We start from the raw sequence: 23,618 nt of genomic DNA, 5'->3' as shown, positions 1-23,618 counted from the left end.
GACAATTGTGCATTTGACCATGAAAATAATAGGCTTGCCTGCCTTCAATTAAACTGCCACATGAATGGCAGCGCAGGAACGAAAGGTCATAATTATTCCTTTGCTGAATTGCGTGCCACTTAAAACAACACTTCGGTGAACAGTTCCCAGTTTCTTTGAGTGAAAAATCATTAAATTAGGAAATAGTTTAACAAATATTTTTTTTTTAACAGAAAAAGATAATAGTGAACCAAAATAAAAATCGGTCTGGTTTCTAAGACCACCAGCACCAATTTAAAGCAAATGGTGCAAGAGCATTACTGTAGACTGTAGATTAACGTGAAGAACGGTTATCGGTGGGGTTAATGAGTAAGTACATTTATTACTATCATGGTATGAAGTGACAATAATGGGGAGGAGAGGATGCTAGGATAATGTGAGACACATCACCGAATAATTCTTATATATTGCCTTGGATAAAATAAAGCGGGGTGCTGGGTCGTATGCAGGGGCGGACTGGGCCGGGGGGCAGGGGGGCAATTGTCCCCCAGGCCGCCCTAAATCCGGGCCGGTGGGCCGGGCGGACGACCGGCAGACAGGCATTCAATGCGGCTGCGGCCGCAAAGTTAAAAACTAAGCGGCCGCGAGCAGGATTGAATGCGGCCGTCACGCGTAGCTGGCGGGGGAGGGAGGGGGGCGGTCCGCCCCGGCTGCCGCTCATCTGAGGGCTGCCACCCATCTGAGGGCTGCCACCATGCCGGCACGCCTCCAGAAACGGTGCGCGGCAACTGTGGCTGTGTGCCGGGACTTGATGCCGGCGCACAACACTGAAGCCACGCCCACCGTCTTCCGCGCTCAGTGCAAAGGACAGGACAGGAAGAAGAAGAAGTAGAAGAGGGAAAAGTGAGAGTGAAAGAAGAAAAGGTAGGAGAGAGTGGATTAGTAAGTGTGTGAGAGTGATGGGTGTTATGCTGAATGTAAGTGTGTGAGAGTGATGGGTGTTATGCTGAATGTTTGTGAATGAGGGTTTCAGATAGCATGTATGTGTAAGTGTTGGGGGATAGCTTGGCATAGGGAGTCTGTAATCACATTCCTTTCATGCCCAGATTCCAGCATGTAGATATGTGTGTGTGTGTGTATATATGTGTATATATATATATATATATATATATATATATATATATATATATATATATATATATGTGTGTGTGTGTGTGTGTGTGTGTGTTAATATTATTGTTGATTTTTTTGTCTAATTTTGGTGTTACTTTTAATAAAGTATTTTAAAGGTTTTTTTTTTGGTTTTTTTTCTTCAGTTTTGGCCAAGTGAATGCTGAATTTTTAGTTTCAGTACAGAATGTTCATTTCGGTGCATCCCTACTATATACTATGCCAGTCACTAAAGTGGTAAGCCTACACCACATCAATGTTTGGCTTAGTATATAGTGATAGGGGTTGTCAGTGTCTGGCTCAATGTATAGGCACACATTGACGGTGGTGCTGCGTAATCCCTAAGTATATAATGATAACAATTATGCTGTACCCCTGTGAATGTTTGCCTAACCATAGAAACTATGCAGTTTTAAAGTGTGTGTATGTGTGTGGGGGGGTGTCACATACAGGGTCTGCCACAGGTGCCAAATACTCTAGGTACGCCCCTGCATCATGCGGCTGTCAGACCCAACGGCCATGCCTCAGCTCCTCTTCCCACGTCTTAAAAGGGGTGTGATGAAGAGCTGAGGCATGCGGTGTGTGCACGCCGGCCACTTTAATTTCATTAGGCGCTGGTGGAGTGACTGCCGCACGACGGCCACTTTCAATGTCGCTCGCAGCCGCTTTGATGGTGCAATGGGCCAGTTGACTAGACTTGCCCCCCCAGGCCTTAGGCTGCCAGCCCTCCCCTGGTCGTATGGCTGGTGGCATTAATAGCAGGAAGAGAGGTGGCTCTGCCACGTTACAGATCTCTGCTCAGACCTCACCTAGAGCATTGCGTACACTTATGGAGACCTCATCTCCAGAGTGATTCTGACATATTGCAGAGAGATCAGAATAAAAATGGTGAATAATACCCATTATTGGGATTTTTAGCGCTGTTTGTTTATAGCAAACATTCTCAGCCCCCTAGAAACGGGGGACATCAGGGAAGGAAAGAGAGATTTGGGTCCTAAAAAGGTGAAATACCACAACTGTTATGCGTCTTAAATCACATAAAATGACGGTAGTTTCGTTTAATTAAAACTAACCAAGAAACAACTTTTCAGTCATGTTAATATTTTTGAAAACCACACAGAGCAACAGTTGTAGATTTTGGAAAGGAAATGCGACAAAGCAAGGAAGCGAGGAGTCTTTTAGTGTTACAGTTAATAGTTACAAAAATAACGTGGCAAGGCACAGAACTCGTCGATGAATCGCAACGCACATTAACGCTCATTTTTCATTAACAGGACTATTACAATTTGTCTCTAAAATGCACTACTGATAATATTTTATATTCTTTTGTTTACGCAATACCTTTCTACACGGGGACATTTCAAAATAATTCACATACAATAGCAAACACTATGGTTATTTACAACATCCATACATAAGACTTGGCACGTCATGAGTATTAAAAAAGAAAATTTACACACAAAAAAAAAACAACCCATCAGGCGCACAGCATAGCAATTTGATCACAAACAATCTCTCCTAACAAGCAGGAGGTTTTATACGTACGAGGATATGTATTTCATTATATTTAATGGCACAGGCGTGTAAAGTACTTAGACACCTTCTAAACCCTTCATCCAACACTTTGATCTCACCGGGCACAGAATGCATGATAATCGGAATAATCAAAATCATGGTTTGAGGTCCAGAGTGGAGTGAATGAAGTCTGTTTTTGGACACTTTTGGGTAGTAAAATTACAATTAGGCGTAAATATAATTTAACAAAGGCCAGTTTATACTTCAGGAATGTTAAAGTGTAACCCGGGTAGATTTAATGGTTCTCAAGCTCCTGCACCAAGCAAAACCAGTAACAGTAAGAAGCTGGCCCTCGTCACTGGGATATGGACGTTATTAACTAAAGTGGGACGTTGCATATGAATTAACGGGAAAGCTAATCTTTATCATCATATTTACCATGCATTATGAAGGGCCAACCCTGGCCATCTCTTGTAAGAAGGGCTGAGCTGCCCTGCATACTGCATTGCGTAATAAGTGTTAACTCTGTGTTATGCAGGGCGAGCTGGACCCTCCTTGCAGGAAAACACGTTTGGCTCTCAACCACACATCATCGGAGGGCTGAAACGTTTAACTCGCCTGCACACTCCCGCTTTAGTGAATACGCCTCTCCCGAGCAACGGCACAAAAAAAAACAGTAAACTTCAACAAAGTAACAATTCCTAAGCATCCTATCAATAAATTCCCTTCCTGTGTGTTTAACAAATAAAAACATGAAGTAGTTAAGGGTTAAGTTTCAAGTGTCTATAGTGCGAAGATTCCCTTTACAATTAAATCAGAAATACGTTGGCATGAAACCATTAATGTTCTCAGCAGTGTGTTTTAATTTCAGTCCAGAAGACCAACTAGGAGACCAAGTTTTGAATCCCTGAATCAGCACAGGTCATTTCATAAGTGGTTAAGTCCAAATGATATCCTGTTTTCAGGTAGGGATATCCTTATTTTTTTCTTTTAAAATATGTAAACCTTTTAGACAATTAACTAAACTAAATGTACAAATGTCGGCAGACTCTGCTCAGTGCAGCAAGCAGGTTAAAACCAGAATCTCAATAAATGAGTAAACCTTAGCGTGTATTCTGTATTTTCTAGATATGTTTGAAGAACCTGTCCACTTCAAATATCTGGGTTGGTTTCAAGATTAAATTAAACCAAAAAAGGCCCTACAATAAAAAGTGCATCGAATCGCACATCGATGGAGGGGCCCTCATGGTCAGCACTAGGCTACATTCAGCAGCTACCGAATTAGAATGAATTAGAAGTCAGGGTTCAGACAGCATTCATTCTTACAGCCTCCAGTCCAGTATAGAAGCCGAGTCAGCGTTAACCGGTAACCCCATCTCACACACCTATAAACCCATAAAACATCCAAACCAAAACGGACTCTGCGCTTCAAAACACACATTTGCTTCTTCTATGTCCTTTTAAACAGTCCCAAACAACCAGGAACACAATGTAATATTTGGCTAAACGAATCAATCAGCCTAACCCAAGCCATTTTTTTTTATATGTTCACTTTTGTAAAAGGTGGAATTCTGCGTTTTGAAGGTTAAATTATCAGTAGACAGTTTATCGAAGACTGAAATCAAGCTTGCACCAGGACATCTTTTAAGTAACCGTCATCTTAGCCACTCCAAACTCCAAACTGACAAAGGAGGACTCGGATTTAGACAGCTCCTTTGTATACTCGGCGTAGCGGTTGTCTGCGGCGTTGGTGCCCTCTATAGTCCGAACGGCGTTATTCCCAGGGAGAGTCGCTTGCTCCTTCTTATAACAAGATTCTTGTAGCTTGGGCGATGCATCGATGGTGAGACAGATCGAGTCATTGCTTGCATACTCTTCCTTCTTCAGGTTTCGGATTTTCTGTGAAAGCAGACATATTTAAAAGAGCTAAAGAACAGTATTAAAGCTGTAGTCATGGCAATCTTCTGAATTACTTTACACAAACACTATTCACAGGTACCCCATCCCAATGTTTGGACTGATTGGTTGATTCGTTAAATACAATTGGGGCATCATTGTCCTTTTTAAGCAGATCTGTTACTTTTCCTAATACACTAAATTAAACGCATAAGCTTAAAACAAAAATTACACATGTATAAAACCCCCTCTCTCTGTTTATAGACGCCGTGCCGAGCAGCTCTGTTGGTACAGACACCGTGCTGAGCAGCTCTGTAGGTATAGACACACAGCGCTGAGCAGCTCTGTACATATAGACACCGTGCTGAGCAGCACTGTATGTGTTATTGGATTACTGGTTTTAGTATCGGCGTCTGTAAAGTGTTACAGATTTCATTGTGCTGTCACTGTGCTGTCAGTGGTAGTAAATCTATGGGTTTCCAGCAGTTGAACTAAATCTCCCACAACTCAACAACAGCTAATACCGGCTAATCCCATGATCCTCTAGGCTGTATATTATGGAACATATCGCAAAATGCACTTGATGACCACGGTTCCACATCCGCAAAGTTTATATAGAAATGTATACCCCTTAGTGACAAAGCCTGTACATGTACGGGCTCAAAATGCATTGTTTTCAATGGGTTTTGGGACCGCCCATTGTCATTAAGGGGTTAGAACAAGGAACATAGAACTTGAAGGTAAACAAGCACTATTCAGCCCATCTTTCCCAACTGGAAGAAAGCAAACCCTATTTGGTCCTTGGTCTTGTATAATCAGGATATCCATATAGCTATCCCAGTGATGTTGAGATGTCCTTACTGCTGGGAGGCAGTGCCACTTAGATACAACCCTCTTGTCAATCTCCTTACATTACATCTAAGCCACTGACCCTCTAGTTTTACATTATGGCTTTTTGCCCTAACGTTTCTCCTCCTTTGAAATAAACTACTATCTGCTGATAAACAAGATATATATTATTCATGATCAGCACATGCATATTAATTAAGGAGATTAAACGATGCTCACCAGCTGTAGTTGTTTGAGTTCATCTTCAAAAACTCTGCTTTCGTCGGCCATCTTTAAAAGGAGACCACAGACAGACTGTCTGGGGTGCATGGAGAGATCAAACTGGTGATACATGTTTCTCCAAAACCTGCATGCAAATAAGAAACCGTGAGGATAGTGATGCCCTGAAGCAATCCCACCGTACGAACAGTATGAACCGCAAGAGACACCTACTTGAAATTGAAGTGTATTGTGTTTGGTTCCAAATATTCAAGTGTCTTCAAGGAGTCCCGATCGAAGAGAGGATTGCGATACTTGCTTTCCTCGTCCAGAAGATGTGCCCACAAGGAATATGTCTTCTCCTGTAATCTACATTAATATATGAAACATAACGTCAAGTATTTTTTCTTGCATAACTCCCATCATGCTCTGGCAGACCGTCTCTGGTTCATGGGAATAGCGGTCTGACAGCAGCGGAGGCAGCCCCATTGCCCAATTCTACACTAGGAAGTATGTCTCAAACTAGAGGTTAATTTCAGAGGTGATTTCAGTGAATCAGACTGTTTCTAAAAGTTTTACATACACATATATATATATATACACATATACACACACACACACACACAGATATACATATATATACACAGATATACATATACATATATATATACACACACATATACAGATATACACACACACACATACATATATGTGCTGCAAACAAAATAATCTGTAATGTATCAAATGTATCACCGCTTTCAGGCTTAATCTGGGAATAGGCGCATGAACAATCCAGGCACATACTGCTTTTGAACATTAACCTAATTACTGAGGATTATCAACACATGCAAATTAGCGGAAAGCTAATCTGTCTAACCCATTTTGTATTCATTTAATGCTGTAAAAATATTCCACAGTGTCCGCGGCATCATATGTATTTCCTTTATTTTTTTCCTTTTATGTTGCATTCATGGAGATTTAGCCAAGAAAACATTTCTGACAAAATCTGTATTATCCCAGTAGATTAATTGAGGTTGAGAAATGTAAATGGATTTTTGTTAAAAACCCTGAATCCCATAAGGAAAGCGGTATCAGATAGATGTTATATGTTCTTCTACATACATGCATGCATGTAGCATCACAGCTGCTTGGCCCATATTGGTCACACAGGAGGGGAGATTTGTCTTTGTATTCAGATTCATATACCTTCTCTTTATATTCACTGACATTAAACATTACAGGGGATTCGCTAAAGCCTGGCTCAAGAGTACCCGAGAGATAGATAGATATATATATATAGATATATATAGATATAGATATATATATATATATAAATCATATCTGAGTATTGGCTAAAAAGCTTTGGTGGAAATTACCTCAGATCCGACAAATGTCACTGAAACCCTGCAGTTTCCCTCCAAGATGAATAACTTTTCAATTGTGAGTTCTGTCCTCATTGAAATGAAATGAGCGGGCAGGGGTCAGAGAAACATGGTGGGGCAGTCACAAGGTGCCAAGGGTTAACTCGCAATTTAATTCCTGATAAACTCAGGGTATACGTGTTTAATACCAAAATCACGGTCACTTCGGCTGTGTGCGTTCGTAATTACTATGAGCCCTGTTTTACACACAGAGATAATACCAAAAGCTTAAAAAAAGAATCATCAACCATTGGGGTATTCCAGTGGTTGCTATGGAAATAAAATAGTGTTTTGTTTTAAATAGCACTACGTGTATGGAGGAGCCCTTTCCCCCACATACCTCAGTTCTTCTCTCTCCTTTTGGCAGTTTCCTAAGAAGTTTCCGAACTGGCACGAATGGACGTGTTCATGGATCTGAAGGAGGAACGTCTCATTGTATTCGAAGGCTCGTGGAAACTGTTCCATCAGGTGCCAAACACACTCCAGGAACTGTGTGAACACCGGGGACACCTCCTTCGATTCACTGTCTAGCTGCCCACACCTAGAAGGAAAACGGATACTCAAGATATGAGAAGAATAAAGCATTGGGGATTAAGTCTAAAGAGCTCTTCTAGTGTAAAGTCCTAGAGGTGATGCAATCACCATGGCAGCCAAAGGAATGGTCCCGCTGATTGCTCATTTTCACCTCTGCACTAGTATTGATTTTTAATCTTAAACCGCAATGAAGGACAAAGAGTATTCTGCGTATAGCACAGGTTGGTGGGTCATAGCTGGGGGAAAGACGAGGGAAGGGACTTAGACCTGTAAACTTCGTCCCCAGCTCCATCCACATGCCTCTCTTGAAGTTATAGAACAAAAGGATGCTCAGACAAATCATACTATAACTTATGCGGGTAAAACAACAACAACACAGTTGTAGGATGAAGCACGTAATATGGTTTACACAATGACATAATGAATAAACAAATGGCTCCCATGGTTAATCTTACTCGCAGCAGACATGACAATCAGAAAGTACGTTATGAACGGGATGAACATTCATCTACACCCATACGCAGCATGCTTTATGGGAAATCTGGCCCTAATGGCACCAAACATCTGACATAATGATTAAGACTATAAACTGAGGCTGGCTAATATTATATTAATGTGTTTCTGCACATTAAATAACAAGGTAACACTGTTACATATAAATGATATTTTTCTATCAGTCCTTAGTGGTCCCCCCTGTAATGGCTCCTTGTAGTCAGCCTCCTGTTTTTCTCCTGTGCCAACGGTACCCCCTACACCAAAGAACTTTCTTCCCAATAATTACTACACCCCTGATCATGCCTGGGATTCAGGTAGTGAGATGGTCTGCATTATATGTGAATAGGATAACAGAACAAAATAATAAAACATTTCAAACAGTAAAAAAATAAAAAATAAAAAGTTTTTCACCTTTCTGAAAATTTGTGACCAAATGAAATCCAGTCCTTCTCAATTAAAACCTGTGGGGTAAAGCGAGGAGACTTGGGTTACATGTCAATTACACGTATGTCTTGTCATATTTATATAACACAGATAATGCAAATATTATTCAGTGCTGTATGCAGTAATGTCGCTCAGCATTGACAAAAAGTGGTTCCATTTCATTTTGTTTCAATAAAGTTCATCTGCAGACCTGGAGGCCGCCATTGCTGTCAGCCATGTGATATTTTGGGTGACTCTCCCTGCTCAAACACTGCGCTGAGCTAATTCTTTATGGAAATGCTAATGAAGTCTGCTCCTCTATACACTTTAGTCAGAATGTCCACCTGGATGAATAAGACTAAGACATTCTATAGTTTATGGCATATGGCATAATCCAACTATTTTTAACAATAATATAATGAGTCTTTTATGTCCCTGTGGAGAAGTTTTGGCCACTCTTCTTGGCAGAATTGTTTTAATTCACATTGAAGAGTTTTCCAAGGCCATGCTACAGCATCAAAGTCAGGACTTTCAAAAGTCCTGACTTCTGGGTTATTTTGTGATCGGCCACTCCTGGGAAGGTTCACCACTGTTCCAAGTCTTAGAGCCCTATACATGGCTTCGTAACCCTTTCCAGGTTGTTCTTGAGACCCTTTCACCACTGGCAGTAATCATACCTGGGTATGTCTAGTGAAACTGAACCCAATTATAAATTCACATAGCACCAGGTATGGATGGATAGCTCTTTTCCATCTGTACAAGAAATCATCATTTAAAAAACAGCATTTTGTGTTCACGCAAGATATCTTTGTCTACAATTAAAATGAGTTGGATGATCTGAAATATTTAAATGTGACAAATATTCAAAAATCGAAGAAATCAAGAAGGGGCAAATACTTTTTCACAGAAGACAAGGACCACATAAGGCAGAAAACAACAGACCAAATAACTAAGCAAAAGGGTTTTATTGTATATGATGTTTCCATCTAAAAGTGTATTTGGAAGTAGATGATGGTAAGGCATATAACAGCGAGCCATTTAATACGGGTTTCACAGCTATGATGAATTTTATTACGTCCTCATAAATGCAGTTATCAGTTTGCTGAAGGGAGCAATCTGCCTCATTGATTATTTAATCATGCGGCTTAAAACTCCTCCATTATAACTCACCATCAATCCTTTTATCGTCCTGTAAAACGGATCTAACAGCAAGCACCCCAAAGAGCATACTTGAGACGTACGATCCCAGCCGTCCGAGCAGTGGACCAGTACGCTGGCACCCTCATCGTGTATGGCCTGCAAACGGAGAGAGAACCGGACGGTGAGAGATAGAGGGAAACCTGCCTCCACGCTATATTATTAGTATTACATTGTATGTGTTCACCACAGATTGCATACATAAGGTTAAGTCATATGTCAGATAGGATAAGGACAACTTGACATCTTGAGCCACGCCTGGCCACAAAGATTTCCTGATCCGGATACCTGAAACGTTGTGGGGTATGCAACTTTTTGTTTCTTTTAATAAAAACCGAACACCTAACCCCAGCACCCTTCACAGCTCGCGCAGCCCTAATGCCTGTGCACAGAGTACATCATCAAGGAAGGTCTACCACCTGGAAGACAGCAGTGTTTCGGAGCATGACATTGTATGCTTAGAAGTAAGATAAGGATCAGTTTTCTTTAATGATTTCTGCTAAAAAAAAAAAAAAAAAAAAAAAAAAAAAAAGGGAAAAAAACAAAACTATTTTTTATATCTGGCCTGCAGATTGAGGTCACAATGCTGGACACCTGTGTTTGTCGACTGCAACATTGTAGAAAAGTGTCTAATGACCGTGGCACTCTAAACCTTCAGTCTCTGCCATAACTCGTTATTGTGTGGATAAGTATACAGTGGTTACTGGTAAAAAAGATACACTGGTACAGAGTGGTTGAAGAATGAATGGCTCATTACTATGTGTCACATACATACTCGAGATAACCAAAATGTGAATAATTTTAAATCATTCTCCAACATCTTATACCGTAGTATCCCTATCACCACCTATAATCAGTTCTTCACTAATTACCAGCATTTAATGAAGTACCAGGTCTGCTTTCATTTAAATTAAAATGAGTGAGGTTCGTGTGAGTGTAGGTTTAAGCAGTTGTGTTAAGATGATTTCTTAGAGAATTAGTGAGTCTGTTTTTCTAATTCTAATTCCAAGCAGGAATAAACACAGCTTCTGCTTGACAGAGGTGAGGAGCAATCAGACTCCGTCTCGTTGGATCAAAATCCCTGACTCGCATACTAAGTGGGTGAGCAAAATCCCCTGGCACTCTGGCTTTCAAGGAAGAAAATATATTATATATTTTTAAAATAAGTAAATATATATATATTTACTTATTTTAAAAATAAGTAAATATATATATATATATATAACACAGAAATTATTGTATTGTTATTGGCAATATTGACTACATCACTCAAAACATTAACAGTGTAGGTTGAAGAAAAAGAAACGTATGCGAACCCCTACGCTAATCACTTCAACAAAAGCTAATTGGAGTCAGAAGTTTTCAAACATGGAGTCCAATCAATGAAATGGGATTGCAGGAGTGTTTTAGAGCTACTTCAACAGAAAAACATATCCCAGACTGCTACTATAAAGAAGCCAAGGAGAACATAGCTGAGCTTAAGCACTTCTGTAAGGAAGAACGATCTTAAATTCCACTTGAATGTTGTGCAGGTCTAATCTGCAGCTCTTGGAAGAGCTTGTTTGACGTTATTGCTGCCGAATAACCCTTGGTTTTTAAATCCAAGGGTTCACTTACCTTCCCCATCAGCACTGTGAATGTTTAATGGACGTGTTCAATAAAGACATAAAAAGATTATCATTGTTTGCGTGCTATTCGCTTCAGCACATTGGGTTTTTCTTTACTTGTGACTTAGATGTAAATAACATCACATTTTATGAACAATTAATGCAAACAAAAAGGCAGTAATTACAAAGGTTTCATTTACTTTTTCTTGCCACTAAATTGGCAAATTTGGAGTTACCTAGAAACACCATTGTTTTTGAAAGAAAAACAACTTTTGTAAAAAAATAACATGAAATGGGTCAGAAATACAGCATAGACGTTGCTAATGTTGTAAATGACAATTGTAGCTGGAAACGGCAGATTTTTAATGGAATATCTTTATAGGCGTACAGAGGCCATTTATCACTCCCATCACTCCTGTGTTCCAATGGCACGTTGTACTCGCTAATCCAAGTGTAAGTAGTGTTGATCATTCAAAAACCCCTTTGAACAGTAGTATGTATATATATCTTATATGAAAAGTAAATTAGAGAAATCTTTGTCGTCAAATCAATATATCAGATGTGAAATATTTATAAAGCTTAATATGTTTATAGAATTAGGGTTAGGCACCAGCTGAGATAAAACATTTTAAAACAATTCTGAAAAAATGACGGCTAAATAACTTAATGAAACATTGAATAAATGTTCTGTTAATTAGGAAAAACACTAAGAAGCGTAGATCAGTTGAACTAAAATTTAGCCTTCCTTGTAAACAATATCAACAAACAATGCAATAGCCAGGGTTTTGATCTACTGTATAGCGATTTCATGCTTTGCAGAAATGGGTCACAAGTGAATGCTTGGCCACGCTGGGGCGAGCAACACGAGACCGAATTATCAGAGAGTCAGAGCTGTATAACCCCCTATGTGTTTTGTCAGAAGCTTTTCCCAATGCCCTCCAGTAAACAGAGAATTCCACGCACCCCTACAGGCAGCAGTTACCCCGCCGTCACCGAGCACGGGAAACAAGAAGTGAAAAGTGCACAAAGAGATTATCCGCTCCGCTTCGTAGGCTGGGGGCTATAGGGCAGCGATATGACACAGATGCTCCGAACATAGTCATTTACGTTAAGAAGTACACAAGTACATCAAGTTCAACCTTGTTATTATCCAGAAGATGGGGGGGTTATTTTCCTTTTAACCCATTATGCTCCTGTATATTCTTATTTGCTAAAAATAAATCCAGCCCATATGTAAAAGACATTTAATGAATTTCATAACACAACATCTGTGAGTAGTGAATGCCACATCTTTATTGTATCCAAAAGTATTACTGCAAAGAACCCTTTTTGCTGTTTTAAGTGATTTTTTTTTCTTTTGAGTCTGAATGAATGACTTTTGTGTTCTTTGCACAGTCCTATTAGTGAACGGGTCATCACAGAGAAGCTGGTAGTGTCTTGTGTACTTGTATAAAAATATCATATCCCCCCTCTGACATGCCTTATTTGTAATGTAAACCTATTTGGGGACAACTCATATCGCACTCAGAAGGGTAGATGGAAACCCAAACTTGGCACCGAATACATATTAACTTTGTGTAATTATAGGGATATTTGTGAAAGCCTTAGCCAGCACTCATTTGAAACAACGGCAGACGAGAGATGATAAGAGGTTCAAAGCGGACCTAGGTTATAAACAACAACATTCTCCTGTCCGTCCATGCATTATTATTATGCATCATGAACTCTCTCATAACTGCTTGTCATTGCACTTGTGAGACCGGCGTTGACATACACGCGGTTATATTAGATATGGAGTGAATAGATGCAAGGTGTATTACGCAGGGAGAACTCGCCGGCGGCAATACGTTCTGTAAACGTGCATGTGTGTGCGCGATGGGTGTTCATATAGGATAATACTGCCATCTAGTGGACTTTCTGCACGTCTACGTCCCGCACACTAACATTCTCCCCATTGTGCTGTAACACCAAGTTCCATTTCATTTCTGCATGGCGCTACTATACATAAGACTTAGGAACACCGTATAGCAGCCTGGAATTAATGGAAAAATATATCAAAACCTGATTCCTATTTCTAAGTCAAGAATAAACTATAAACATGAGTCACTAATTAAAAAATATGTAATGTACTAAAATGTCCTTACATTACACAGGCAAGGTTTTTAATGTGAATGTGTTGCCAGTTTAATAAATAATACACGTGTTCTTTTCAGTTAGCCTGTGCTGTAACCAACAGTGACCGGTTGTGACTTGGCTGCTTTCCACGGCCATATCGTTTATTTTTTCCAGGACACATCTAATAGTCACGTGCCACCGGCGGCCACCTATAATGCAGGATGTATTATTTATGTCACAGAACTAAACCAATTACTTAATTACATTTATACATCCACCGTAATGTGGGGAAGCTCTTTAGAGGTGGTGTCAGTAACATACATAAATCAGCTTTGGCCTTGAGAAAAAAAAAATGGCTGATATAACAAACCAAATCGGCACGAGGGGAATCGAGCCTTAACAAGGACTAAAGGCAGCATTTACCTCCCCCAAGCCCTGTCCCTGGTGTTTAGTAGGTGAAGCACGAGCTCTGTGTCTTGCTCACACTTTCAGCAGTGTTCAGAGTATGACATCATATCCCAACACAGAAAATTAAATCTCCAATTGAGCAGCAGAAACAGGACACAGAGAGATTGGTGCACCAGCGGTACAGGAGTAGCTGCCTGCGTCTAGGGGCTACTACTGAGCTGGCTGACACTGAGTAGGGTGGAATTCTTAAGACAGATGTACATAATGTATACTTATTATCTATACATGAACTGCAGGATGAATAGCAAGTTCTCCACTTATGTGAATTACCTTAGCCAGGCAGACCGATGCGTCCAGCACCGCTTTGATGTGTCGCAGCCACCCTGAGTTTTCCAGGCCACTGTAAAATTCATTTACCGACAAGGCTTTTGTCCCACAGACTAAGAAGACAAAAACAGGACATAAAACACCTCTTTCTGCACATCATAGCAACTCCTTTAACAGTAAAAAGAATCATTAGGTCTTTTTAGGAAGTTGTGTTTGTTGTCTATTAGCCAGTCAAGCATGTGCTTCACACTATACCACCGAATCGATCTATGAATATGCCCAGCAACATGCTAATATGTTGTATCTTTTACTTGCCATCAAATTCTGTTTGTTTCATAGAGTACTTTAACATACATTCTTCTTTACTGGGGCTGTCAGGGACATAAAACTGTCCCCTTAAGTTTGTATCATAATTGCAACATAATATTATACACTATATGGACAAAAGTATTGAGACACCTGAGCATTACACCAACAGGGACTTTCACGACATACCAAGATGGTTTGGACAACGTTATTCTTCCAACTGGGAAAAGTTTGGGGAAGATCCTTTTCTTTTCCAGCATGACTGCGCCCCAGCGCACAAAGCAAGGTCCATAAAGACATGGTTGGATGAGTTTGGTGTGGAATAACTTGACCCCCCCCCCCCCCGACACACACAGAGCACTGACCTCAACCCCATCCTTTGGGATGAACTGGAATGGAGATTGTGAGCCGGGCGTCTCGTCCAACATCAGTGCCTGACCTTACAAATACTCTACTGAATGAATGGGAAAATTCCCGCAAAAACTCTCCAAAATCTTGTGGAAAGTCTTCCCAGAAGAGGGGGACCAACTATACATTAATGTCTATGTATTTATACATGGTGAGGTGTCCCAATACTTTTGTCCATATAGTGTATGTAGGTCCATCTCTACCAGGATAGAGATGTTTAGCCAGTTTAAAAATGACAAGCAGCTTCTTTTCACAGCTTTTGATTATTTACATACAGGCCAGGAAACACTACCAGCCGGCACGAATGGTGGCTACTGAAGGCGGTATTAACAATTTTATGTTTACAGAAATGCTATTTTTTCTACATGATTTTCTAACTCATGCACCGTGCGTTTGGAATAAAAGACAACACCTACACAGATTCTAATTAAAGAAACGCCGAGCCATTACCTTCTAAGAGCTTTTGCAGGCTGGATCTCATGACGTGAATGTTTTCAATCCCGACGAACTGGAACTTAATGTTGGAGTAGTTGTCTATGTTCTCATATCCCTTGCCGGCTGCTCTGTTAGCCATTGCGTTCAGCTGTAGAAAGTCCGAGAAATTAAATTCCTTAGAAAGCAAAGTTTCTAACTCCACCTCTTCTGATTATTGAAGTTACGAAGCGTAACATAAGTTACAAATATTTCAAATTATTCATTTTTTAAAAGTTAAGAAATATAGGGGGCTATTCAACAGAGTCCAAACTTCAACTATCCTCACAAGCATTGAGCCGAGTCAGTGAAATCCCGAGAGAAATAGACGTTTAATGAGAATGACTTACCTTTGGCCTTGTGTCCATGACATACATCGATCGGCACGAGGGGTTGGCTTTGCTAATGGCTTGTAACATGTGCTCGTCCTCCAAACACCTTGCGCTAAAGCCAGACAAAGGCTGACTGCATCTACAAATGGCTGCCTGATACACGGAAAATAAGAGAAGGTCAATAGATGGCAACAATAAGTTATTCGGAAAAAGTAACAAACACATAACTGATGCTTCTAGACACTTGGAAGCGTGGAAAGTTAAAATGTGGTATTAACTTGGCTTTCTACTTCAGGGAACTCATCATCTATTTAATCTCTGATCGCCAAAGTATAGAGATCAATGAGAATTAGCCTACAAGACTGAATACATGTACACCCACTATATTATAATATTATATTATATTATAACCAGTGCATTCAGAGTATGTTGATGGGGGGGTGATCCATTCACTGGACAGCGCTGTGCCCCCTTTCACGATTTCTTCTATTTGCTTATTTGTCTCATTTAAATGTTTCTGATCATCCAAGCAATTTTAATATAAGACAAAGACAATGTGATTGAACACAAAATGCAGCTTTTAATCAAAATCGATATCACCCATGTGATTGCTGCCCTACAACTAATAACTGGTTGTACCACCCTTGGCAGCAACAACTGGCAATGAGTCTTTTTCATCGCCGAGGAAGAATTTTGTCCCCCTCTTCTTGGCAGAATTGTTTCAATAGGGTCACGTCACAGCATCTCAATCAGATTCAGGACTTTGACTCAGCCGCCCAAAAACCTTCATTTTGTATCCTTTGAGTCATTCAGAGGTGGACTTTCTTGTCTGCTTTTGACCGTCCTGCTGCATAACCCCTCCAGGATTTTCTGGTAGAGAACAGAATTTATGGTTCCATCAATTATGACCACTTGCCCAGGTCTGAAGCAGCAAAGTAGCCCCAGCCAATCACACCATTACCACCATGGCATGATCTCCTATAGTGCAATGGTGTGTTAACTTTATGCCTGATGTAACGGGACCCATGTCTTCCAAAAGGTTCCACTTTTGACTCCGTCCCCAAAATATTATCCCAAAAGTCTTGAGGGTCAGCAAGATGCGAGACGAGACTTTTTGTTCATTTGGCCAGCGGTTGTTTTCTCTTTCATGGATGATGTTTTTGCACACAGTCTCTTTATCATTGTGTAATTATGAACATTGACGTTAACTGTGGCAAGCGAGGCCTTCTGTGCTTTACATGTTAGTCTGGGTTCTTTTGTGACGTCCCAGGTGAGTTGTTGATGCGCTCTTGGAGGAATTTTAGTAGGCCGGCCACTCATGGGAAGGCTCACCACCGTTCCACGTTTTCCCCATTTGGCTCTCAACTTCCCAGAGCCTTCCAAATGGTTTGTAGACTGATTTCCAGACTGATAGATGTCAATAGCTGTTTCTTATCTGTTGTTGAATATCTTTAGATTGCGGCATAATTTGCTGCTTTTTGAGACCTTTGAGCCTTTGTCACTTTGCAAGACGAGTTTAGTGAAAAGGAATCCAATTATCAGTTACAGTTGGTTAACTGGTAACTAAGGGGGCAAATACATTTTAATTTGATCTACACATCTGCCAGGTTGGCTACAGACATGTATCCCAACAGGAGCCTAAACACCAATCCTAATTGTTCTTAATACTTTTGGTTTTTGTTTATCAGAACTTAACTACAAGAGGGAAAGTGCATTGTTTTAAATGTAGCTTGATACAGGCAATGCAACCTGACAATAGTCTCTTAATCAAGCGACTTTTCTCTGATTACGCCATACACAATTATACAATCACAGTTTAGACAAATACCTCCGGTCCCACGGACTGAATTAATATGTACCTGCTTCCCTTGGTGATAATACGATAGAACCGGGAACCTTCCTTTGCTTCTGAACTTTGAACTTCCAACAATAATAGGCTTGCTTGCAGTTACTGGGACATACAGCTCTTTTGGATACGTATCACATACCTACAAAGAATGTAACACAATGCGATCGACTTGTTGCAGTGCTGCTACACAACTTTAAAACTGGTTGTCACTTTAGTATTAAAGGGACAGTTACGCCTCCTGGGTTAGCAACCCTTCTTACACACAGAGTGCCTCATTAATAATGTCCGAGGAGATTAAAAGTAATGCAGCCTCACTGATTTGGCTACACGGTAAGCAATATAGCCATAGATAGGATTAGATAGGATCCAGCGTGTATCTGGCGGGTGTGCGCTGATTCTTTGCTGTATGGATTCAGAATTGTGCGGAAGTTCCTGGTTAATGGAGCCGATACTGGGGAGAGGAGGACGAAGAAAGAAGACAGAAAAAGAAGAAGAGGCAAGACAAGCGGAGCTGCGGAAAATGAGGCAGGGAAGCGGTTGGTGGAGATGGAAGGGAGACCCTGACAGAGAGCGTGAGAGAGTGAATGAGAGCGAGCGAGCGAGGGTGAGTGGCAAGCCCCTAGGCTTAGTAGGCTGTGTAGCGTTGCCGTGGATCTGAGGCCTGAATAAAAGACTACCTTGAAAATAAGACTAAGTAGTTTTTTCAGATGATTTTTGAGCAAAAGATTTTTGAGTTAAGTTATGTTTTTACCTTATAGTCCCGATTAACATCAGTGGGATGCCAGTCGGCGTTTGGCACCCCCATGCGTTGGTATTCTTCTTTCAAGTCTATAAGCTGCCAGCCGAGAACCCTGTCTGCTTCCTTTTGTTTTGGATTATAGGAAAACGCGTAGAGGTCATCATATATCACTTATGGGGGGAAAAAGGAAAACCAAAAAAAAATTACGAAATAAACTGAAACATAGCTCTTCAGCGCATGCACATCGATCGTTTAGCTTTTATGTGAAATTAGTAAAAAATTATTTAAAAGAAACTATAGGTAAATGCATAAACAAATAACATAAGCTATAACCGTGTAGCTAAACATATCTGTGCTTGATTCCACATGAATAGATTGCGGAATGTTTTACCTACCTGGCCTTGAAAGTTGGAGAAGCGAGTTGTAAATGTCATGGCAGTCCCGCTCGCGAGGGACTATAAAATGCACCACCCGGAAGTTCTTACACTGTATCACCAAGGGGCAGCCCGTGGTAGTCAAGGCGAGTTTCTCCACGGCAGCAATATGATGGTGTAATATCTAAAAGATACCAAGTCCACAGAAAGTCCACATGAAGCACAGCAGGCAGCACGGAGTTAATATAACATCCCTTAACTAGGCTAGAGGAGTTAGTAGCCCTTTGTGCACGGTGCAGCATTTATGGGGGGCACTGCACTAGACCCTACCAAGCCATGGACTACCTCTTCCTCTTCGACAAGTCTTCTTCCTCCACATTATTTCCTGTAGAAATGATTCTACGGAGGCCTGCATAGACCTTTTTAATACAAACGGGCTGGTTCCTGAAGAGCAGTCACCACTAGGGGACTATGACTCTCATGCAAGTGGCACAGGGGCACCCCCATATCCTCTTAAGCCTACCCCAGGTTGGTACAGTTCTATTTCAGCATAACATTTTCTTGCAAAACCTATATTTTACTAACGTAAACAACTGACAGATCTTTTGAAAGCTACTTGAATGGAGGGCCTTCCAAATACCAACAGACATAAAAGCCTCAATATAGTCTAATTTGCTCCAAAACAAGGACCCTGGCTCCTAATTATTTACTGCCGGCATCTATCTTGTCCTGGTCTCCACGGATGTATTCCTTCTAAAAATGCAAGGAGCCAGAATATATATTATATTTTATATTCATCCATTAAGGTCTATGTTTGGTTGTCCAAACTATAATGAAGTACATGATTGAAGAAAAAGAAAAAAAAAGATTTGTAATAAGTGGTAAACAGATTTCAGCAAATGGGAGGTTTGTCATTTATGTAAAGAGAGCTGCAGAATGTCCGTACTAAGAGACGTAGGTATGGAAATAATTCTAGGGGCCATCATCGAAGCAGGTTTCACCCGGATCCTCCAGGTTAATGGCTGTAAGACGGAGGAGCGTTGTTTGTTTGCACCCACTTACTATCCAGCTTCCTCCCCTACAGTGAGCGCCTACTCACGTGCCCCGGAGGTAACTGCGACTAGCCGCATCCCCACGCATGGCTAGCACCGCCACTTATCGTAGCCACACCACCTCCCTGCCTCCTATAAGGGATGGGAGAAGGCGAGCGCTGGCGAGTACATACAAACACGCCTTAGGTGCTTAACGTGAAATTCTGTGTACAGACATAGAAAAAGAACAGGCACGGCTTCCCCTTTAATACCCGGTATACGGCTGGCGTGAACCACGCGCAGGTACGTACCCAGATCTCCCTTTGTACGGAGTCTATGAAGAGTAAGTGAGTCGCCGTCAGATACAACGTCCCAGATGTCGATTTGTTGCTAGGACTGAACCGATCCAATAATTTCACTTGTTCCACCTACATGGAGAAGACAAAAAGGTGTTTGAAATGGCATTTCCACGCTAGAACTGTGACTGTCTGTAGAATACGGTGAATTCCTAAAAGACCTGTCATTTAAAACCTGCTTATTGTGTTAAATGATAATAAAAAGGGATTTCCGTATGCTGTGCAAACTGAATACATAAGAAATGGCTGTGTGTGGGGGGGAATGCAACGCAACAAAAGGAACGGCTAGAAGGAAAAATCACTCATTTGCATACGGGATCACAGAGCTGGAATTTGCATACAGGTTTGCACGGTTTGCATTACATGTTTCTTGTCTCGCTGCAGTCAGGCTCATGCCGCTGTGTACAGTTTACAATAGTTTTGCAAAAACGGTTAAACATTGCTTAGGCTACAAGGCCCCTTTAAAAGAAAGCGTTACATTTAACATAGCGTGATACCCAATTAAACCGCATTAACCACGGAAAGGAAACAACTCAACACCGCCATGACGACGGCCGGCCACTGTCATATTTACCACGCAGGCGTTTCTGTTTGAACAGCAACACAAAACGCGGCTGAATTCAACAACAGTAGGAATACGTTCCGGCTGCTAGAACAGGTTTATTTATTGGCCAAACTGGCTTCACAGAAGTCTGTCTGCTGCCGGTTGTGTCACACGGTGCGGTACAAATACAAGAACGGCAGTACTCCTGTCTGACGGGATGAGCCGTGAGAGAACTGGAGTTTACATGGTAATAGGTTCCAAATATTTCACACTGTGTGTGTGTGTGTGTGTATTATATATATACACATACACACACACATACATATACATAAATACACACACACTATTGTTCAAAAGTTTGGGGTCACTTAGACATATCCTCATTTTTTAAAAGAAAATTGTATCCATTAAAATAAGATGAAATCAGGAATACAGCGTACACAGTGTTAATGTTAAACTATTATTGTAGCTGGAAAAGGATTATTTTTATCCTGTGTTCCAATGGCACGTTGTGTTCGCTGATCCAAGTTTCAGCTCAAAGCTAATTGATCATTAGAAAATACTTTTGTAATTATGTTACAGATTATACGTATACATATATAATATATATATATATATTTATATATATACATGGAAGAGTGGAGTAAGTAAATGTGTAAGGGTGCCACAGGGGAAGAAGAATTAGTTATAACAGTGGAGGAGGGAAAGGAATTGGACACCATGGTTGGAACTATCACTCGGTGCTGCAGGGTTCCCACTTGTTGGGTTATCCAAAAAGATGTGATGTCACTGATGACTCATTTACAGGGGGTTTACGTCCTGCAACAGCTACTCCTGTAAAGTTAACCCTAAATTAAGCAAGGACATCAAAATGAAATCATTGTATTCAACCCCTTAAAACCTTCATGACGTTCTGCGCTGAAGGCATAGAACGCCATGAAGAAAGTAGTGCCCGTGTACAGCGCTACCCGCCGGTTCACAGCCAAGGCAGTCTTGCTAATTGTTCAGATATTTAGAAAATAAATTAACCATGAATTGTAAGAGTGATACAGAAGGGAGTTAAAAATAATTCTAATTCCACATGACAGCGGGCTCAGCAGACGAAACAGGGGTGCTGTGAGAAGCCCTGAAGATGAGGAAACTGATCTAATGGTACATAGGACAGGTGTGTCCAGCACAGACATGATGTATCCAAACCCTCCTTCCCCAAAGGAGCTTTACTCGTTTCTTTGCGGGGTAGATCCGCACACCCTGGTCCTGGAAGAGCTCGGTAACCCTCCGTGTAGATGAGGACATGTTGGCAGAGTGACTGCAGACCACATACAAAACATACAGCCCCAACATGCTCATCAGGAAGGGGGTGAATGCTAAACAAATGCCTGGCTCCGGGAATAGCAGTCCTTCTTTACCTAAATCAAGGACTACAAGTCCCAGGATGCACAGTACCATAGGTGTAAATGGCTCATATTATATGACATAGGAATGAATCAGGCGCGGTTGCTGTTAAGCAATCGGATATGCAGGCCGGTACCTTGGTGGTCCTGATGTGCTCCATCTCTAGGCTCTTGTTTATGCTGCTGCATGAACCGTGTGTACCCTGCTAGACTGCCCCTCCTTGCTTCCTGCCGCACCAGCTGCTGCTGTTACCGGGAGACACTTCCTGGTCCCGAGCTGCTTCAAAGGGAACATCCGCTCTATGTACACAGCGCCACCTGCAGGTCACAGGCTTTAGCAGCCGCTCTATGTACACAGCGCCACCTGCAGGTCACAGGCTTTAGCAGCCGCTCTATGTACACAGCGCCACCTGCAGGTCACAGGCTTTAGCAGCCGCTCTATGTACACAGCGCCACCTGCAGGTCACAGGCTTTAGCAGCCGCTCTATGTACACAGCGCCACCTGCAGGTCACAGGCTTTAGCAGCCGCTCTATGCACACAGCGCCACAATGAATGTAGAGTAGAAATTTCATTGGGCCAACACAAAAGAAACAGTCGCTTCATTTGAAGAAAATATCTCTGTGGTCCGGAAAGCTTACGCAGTTCTGTCTTTCTATGTTAGCCCAGCAAACGGTATCACCTTTACATTTGCTAGTTGCGTTAGGAGGGAGAAGCGAAACAAAGGCACAGAGACGGGCCGAAGAAACATCGGTTTCTTATGTAAAGATGCGAGAACTGCATCATGTATGAGTTTCCACAATCAGCCATTTCTTTCCCAAAAAAAACATACATTTCACACATCGCTGATATATAAATCACAGAAGGAAGTCATTTATCATTATTATGCTTTATTTTTATACAATTTCCGCCGCGCTTCTCACACTCTATATGCTCAAAGCGATGACAGAATAAGGAGATCCGATACATTAGGCAAAGATGTATCACAAATTTGTAATCTATAGATCTGCCAAGTGCTGCCCTGTGGTATGTGTGATTAATAAACCCTCAGAAGGCAATCAGTATTATCCACTCCACATGACTACAGGACACCACTTTATCCACTAAAAAACATGACGTGGGATAATCAGATCACCAAAATACACTAAAAAAACAAAAACTGCAGGTAATTGTGCTAAACATACTGGAAGTATCATCTTTTAATTGACAGAACACCATATTTTATGTAACATTACTTTAAAACCAAATCCCAGGATTCCTAACTTAACATTTATTAATGAATATTCGTGTTAGGAATGATTTTTTAAATCATCTGTTTATACGCTTCCCACACGGCAGATAAAGCGTTACGGAGTACCAAGCCGCTTAAGCAGTAATAGTAAGGCCGCTGAGCAGAAATATATTTTTATAAATATTTTTTATTAGTGTCCAGTGTATTGCAGCCGGTTTATGTCGCAGTGTTTAGCGTTCATACGTCGCACTGAATGACGTTGAGTTCTATATACTAGAGATCCACCTCTGCCCTCAGAATCTGACCGATGTTTCGAGTTCGGTTATATTCCGATATCCCTGGGTTCGGGGGATATTAGTAACTGGTCTTCTTGATTCTTTGTGTCAGAATGACGGTTGTAAATGGTGAGAACTCAGGCAGCACAGAGCATTACGCTGTAGGTCTCTAGTTG

General features: G+C 41.2%; 1 protein-coding gene across 1 annotated transcript; it reads right to left on the bottom strand.

Annotated features, from left to right (window-relative positions):
* Positions 1–4,109: 4,109 nt before the first annotated feature.
* Positions 4,110–22,211, bottom strand: MTMR6 (myotubularin related protein 6). Its single transcript, XM_053456408.1, has 14 exons — positions 22,076–22,211; positions 19,956–20,072; positions 18,635–18,797; positions 18,252–18,409; positions 17,511–17,639; positions 15,670–15,804; positions 15,299–15,431; positions 14,138–14,247; positions 9,651–9,776; positions 8,469–8,518; positions 7,369–7,569; positions 5,842–5,976; positions 5,629–5,755; positions 4,110–4,563 (listed from the first exon to the last, which is right to left on the bottom strand). The coding sequence occupies exons 1-14, from the start codon at positions 22,097–22,099 to the stop codon at positions 4,309–4,311; spliced, it is 1,863 nt and encodes a 620-aa protein (XP_053312383.1). The 5' UTR covers positions 22,100–22,211; the 3' UTR covers positions 4,110–4,308.
* Positions 22,212–23,618: the final 1,407 nt, after the last annotated feature.

The sequence above is a fragment of the Spea bombifrons genome, chromosome 2 (genome assembly GCF_027358695.1).
Source record: "Spea bombifrons isolate aSpeBom1 chromosome 2, aSpeBom1.2.pri, whole genome shotgun sequence".
NCBI classification, from domain to species: Eukaryota; Metazoa; Chordata; class Amphibia; order Anura; family Pelobatidae; genus Spea; species Spea bombifrons.
The sequence above is the reverse complement of the archived record's forward strand: the minus strand, read 5'-3'. Positions and strand labels throughout refer to the sequence as shown.

What these genes read in the sequence shown, in the direction of transcription:
- MTMR6 (XM_053456408.1), bottom strand. Translation starts at nt 22,099, where the DNA reads ATGGAGCACATCAGGACCACCAAG. An exon ending in AGCACATCAGGACCACCAAG is followed by an intron (nt 20,073 to 22,075) that starts GTACCGGCCTGC and finishes TTCTCCATGTAG; the next exon opens with GTGGAACAAGTGAAATTATT. An exon ending in CATCGGTCTGCCTGGCTAAG is followed by an intron (nt 9,777 to 14,137) that starts GTAATTCACATA and finishes CTCCGTTTGCAG; the next exon opens with GCCATACACGATGAGGGTGC.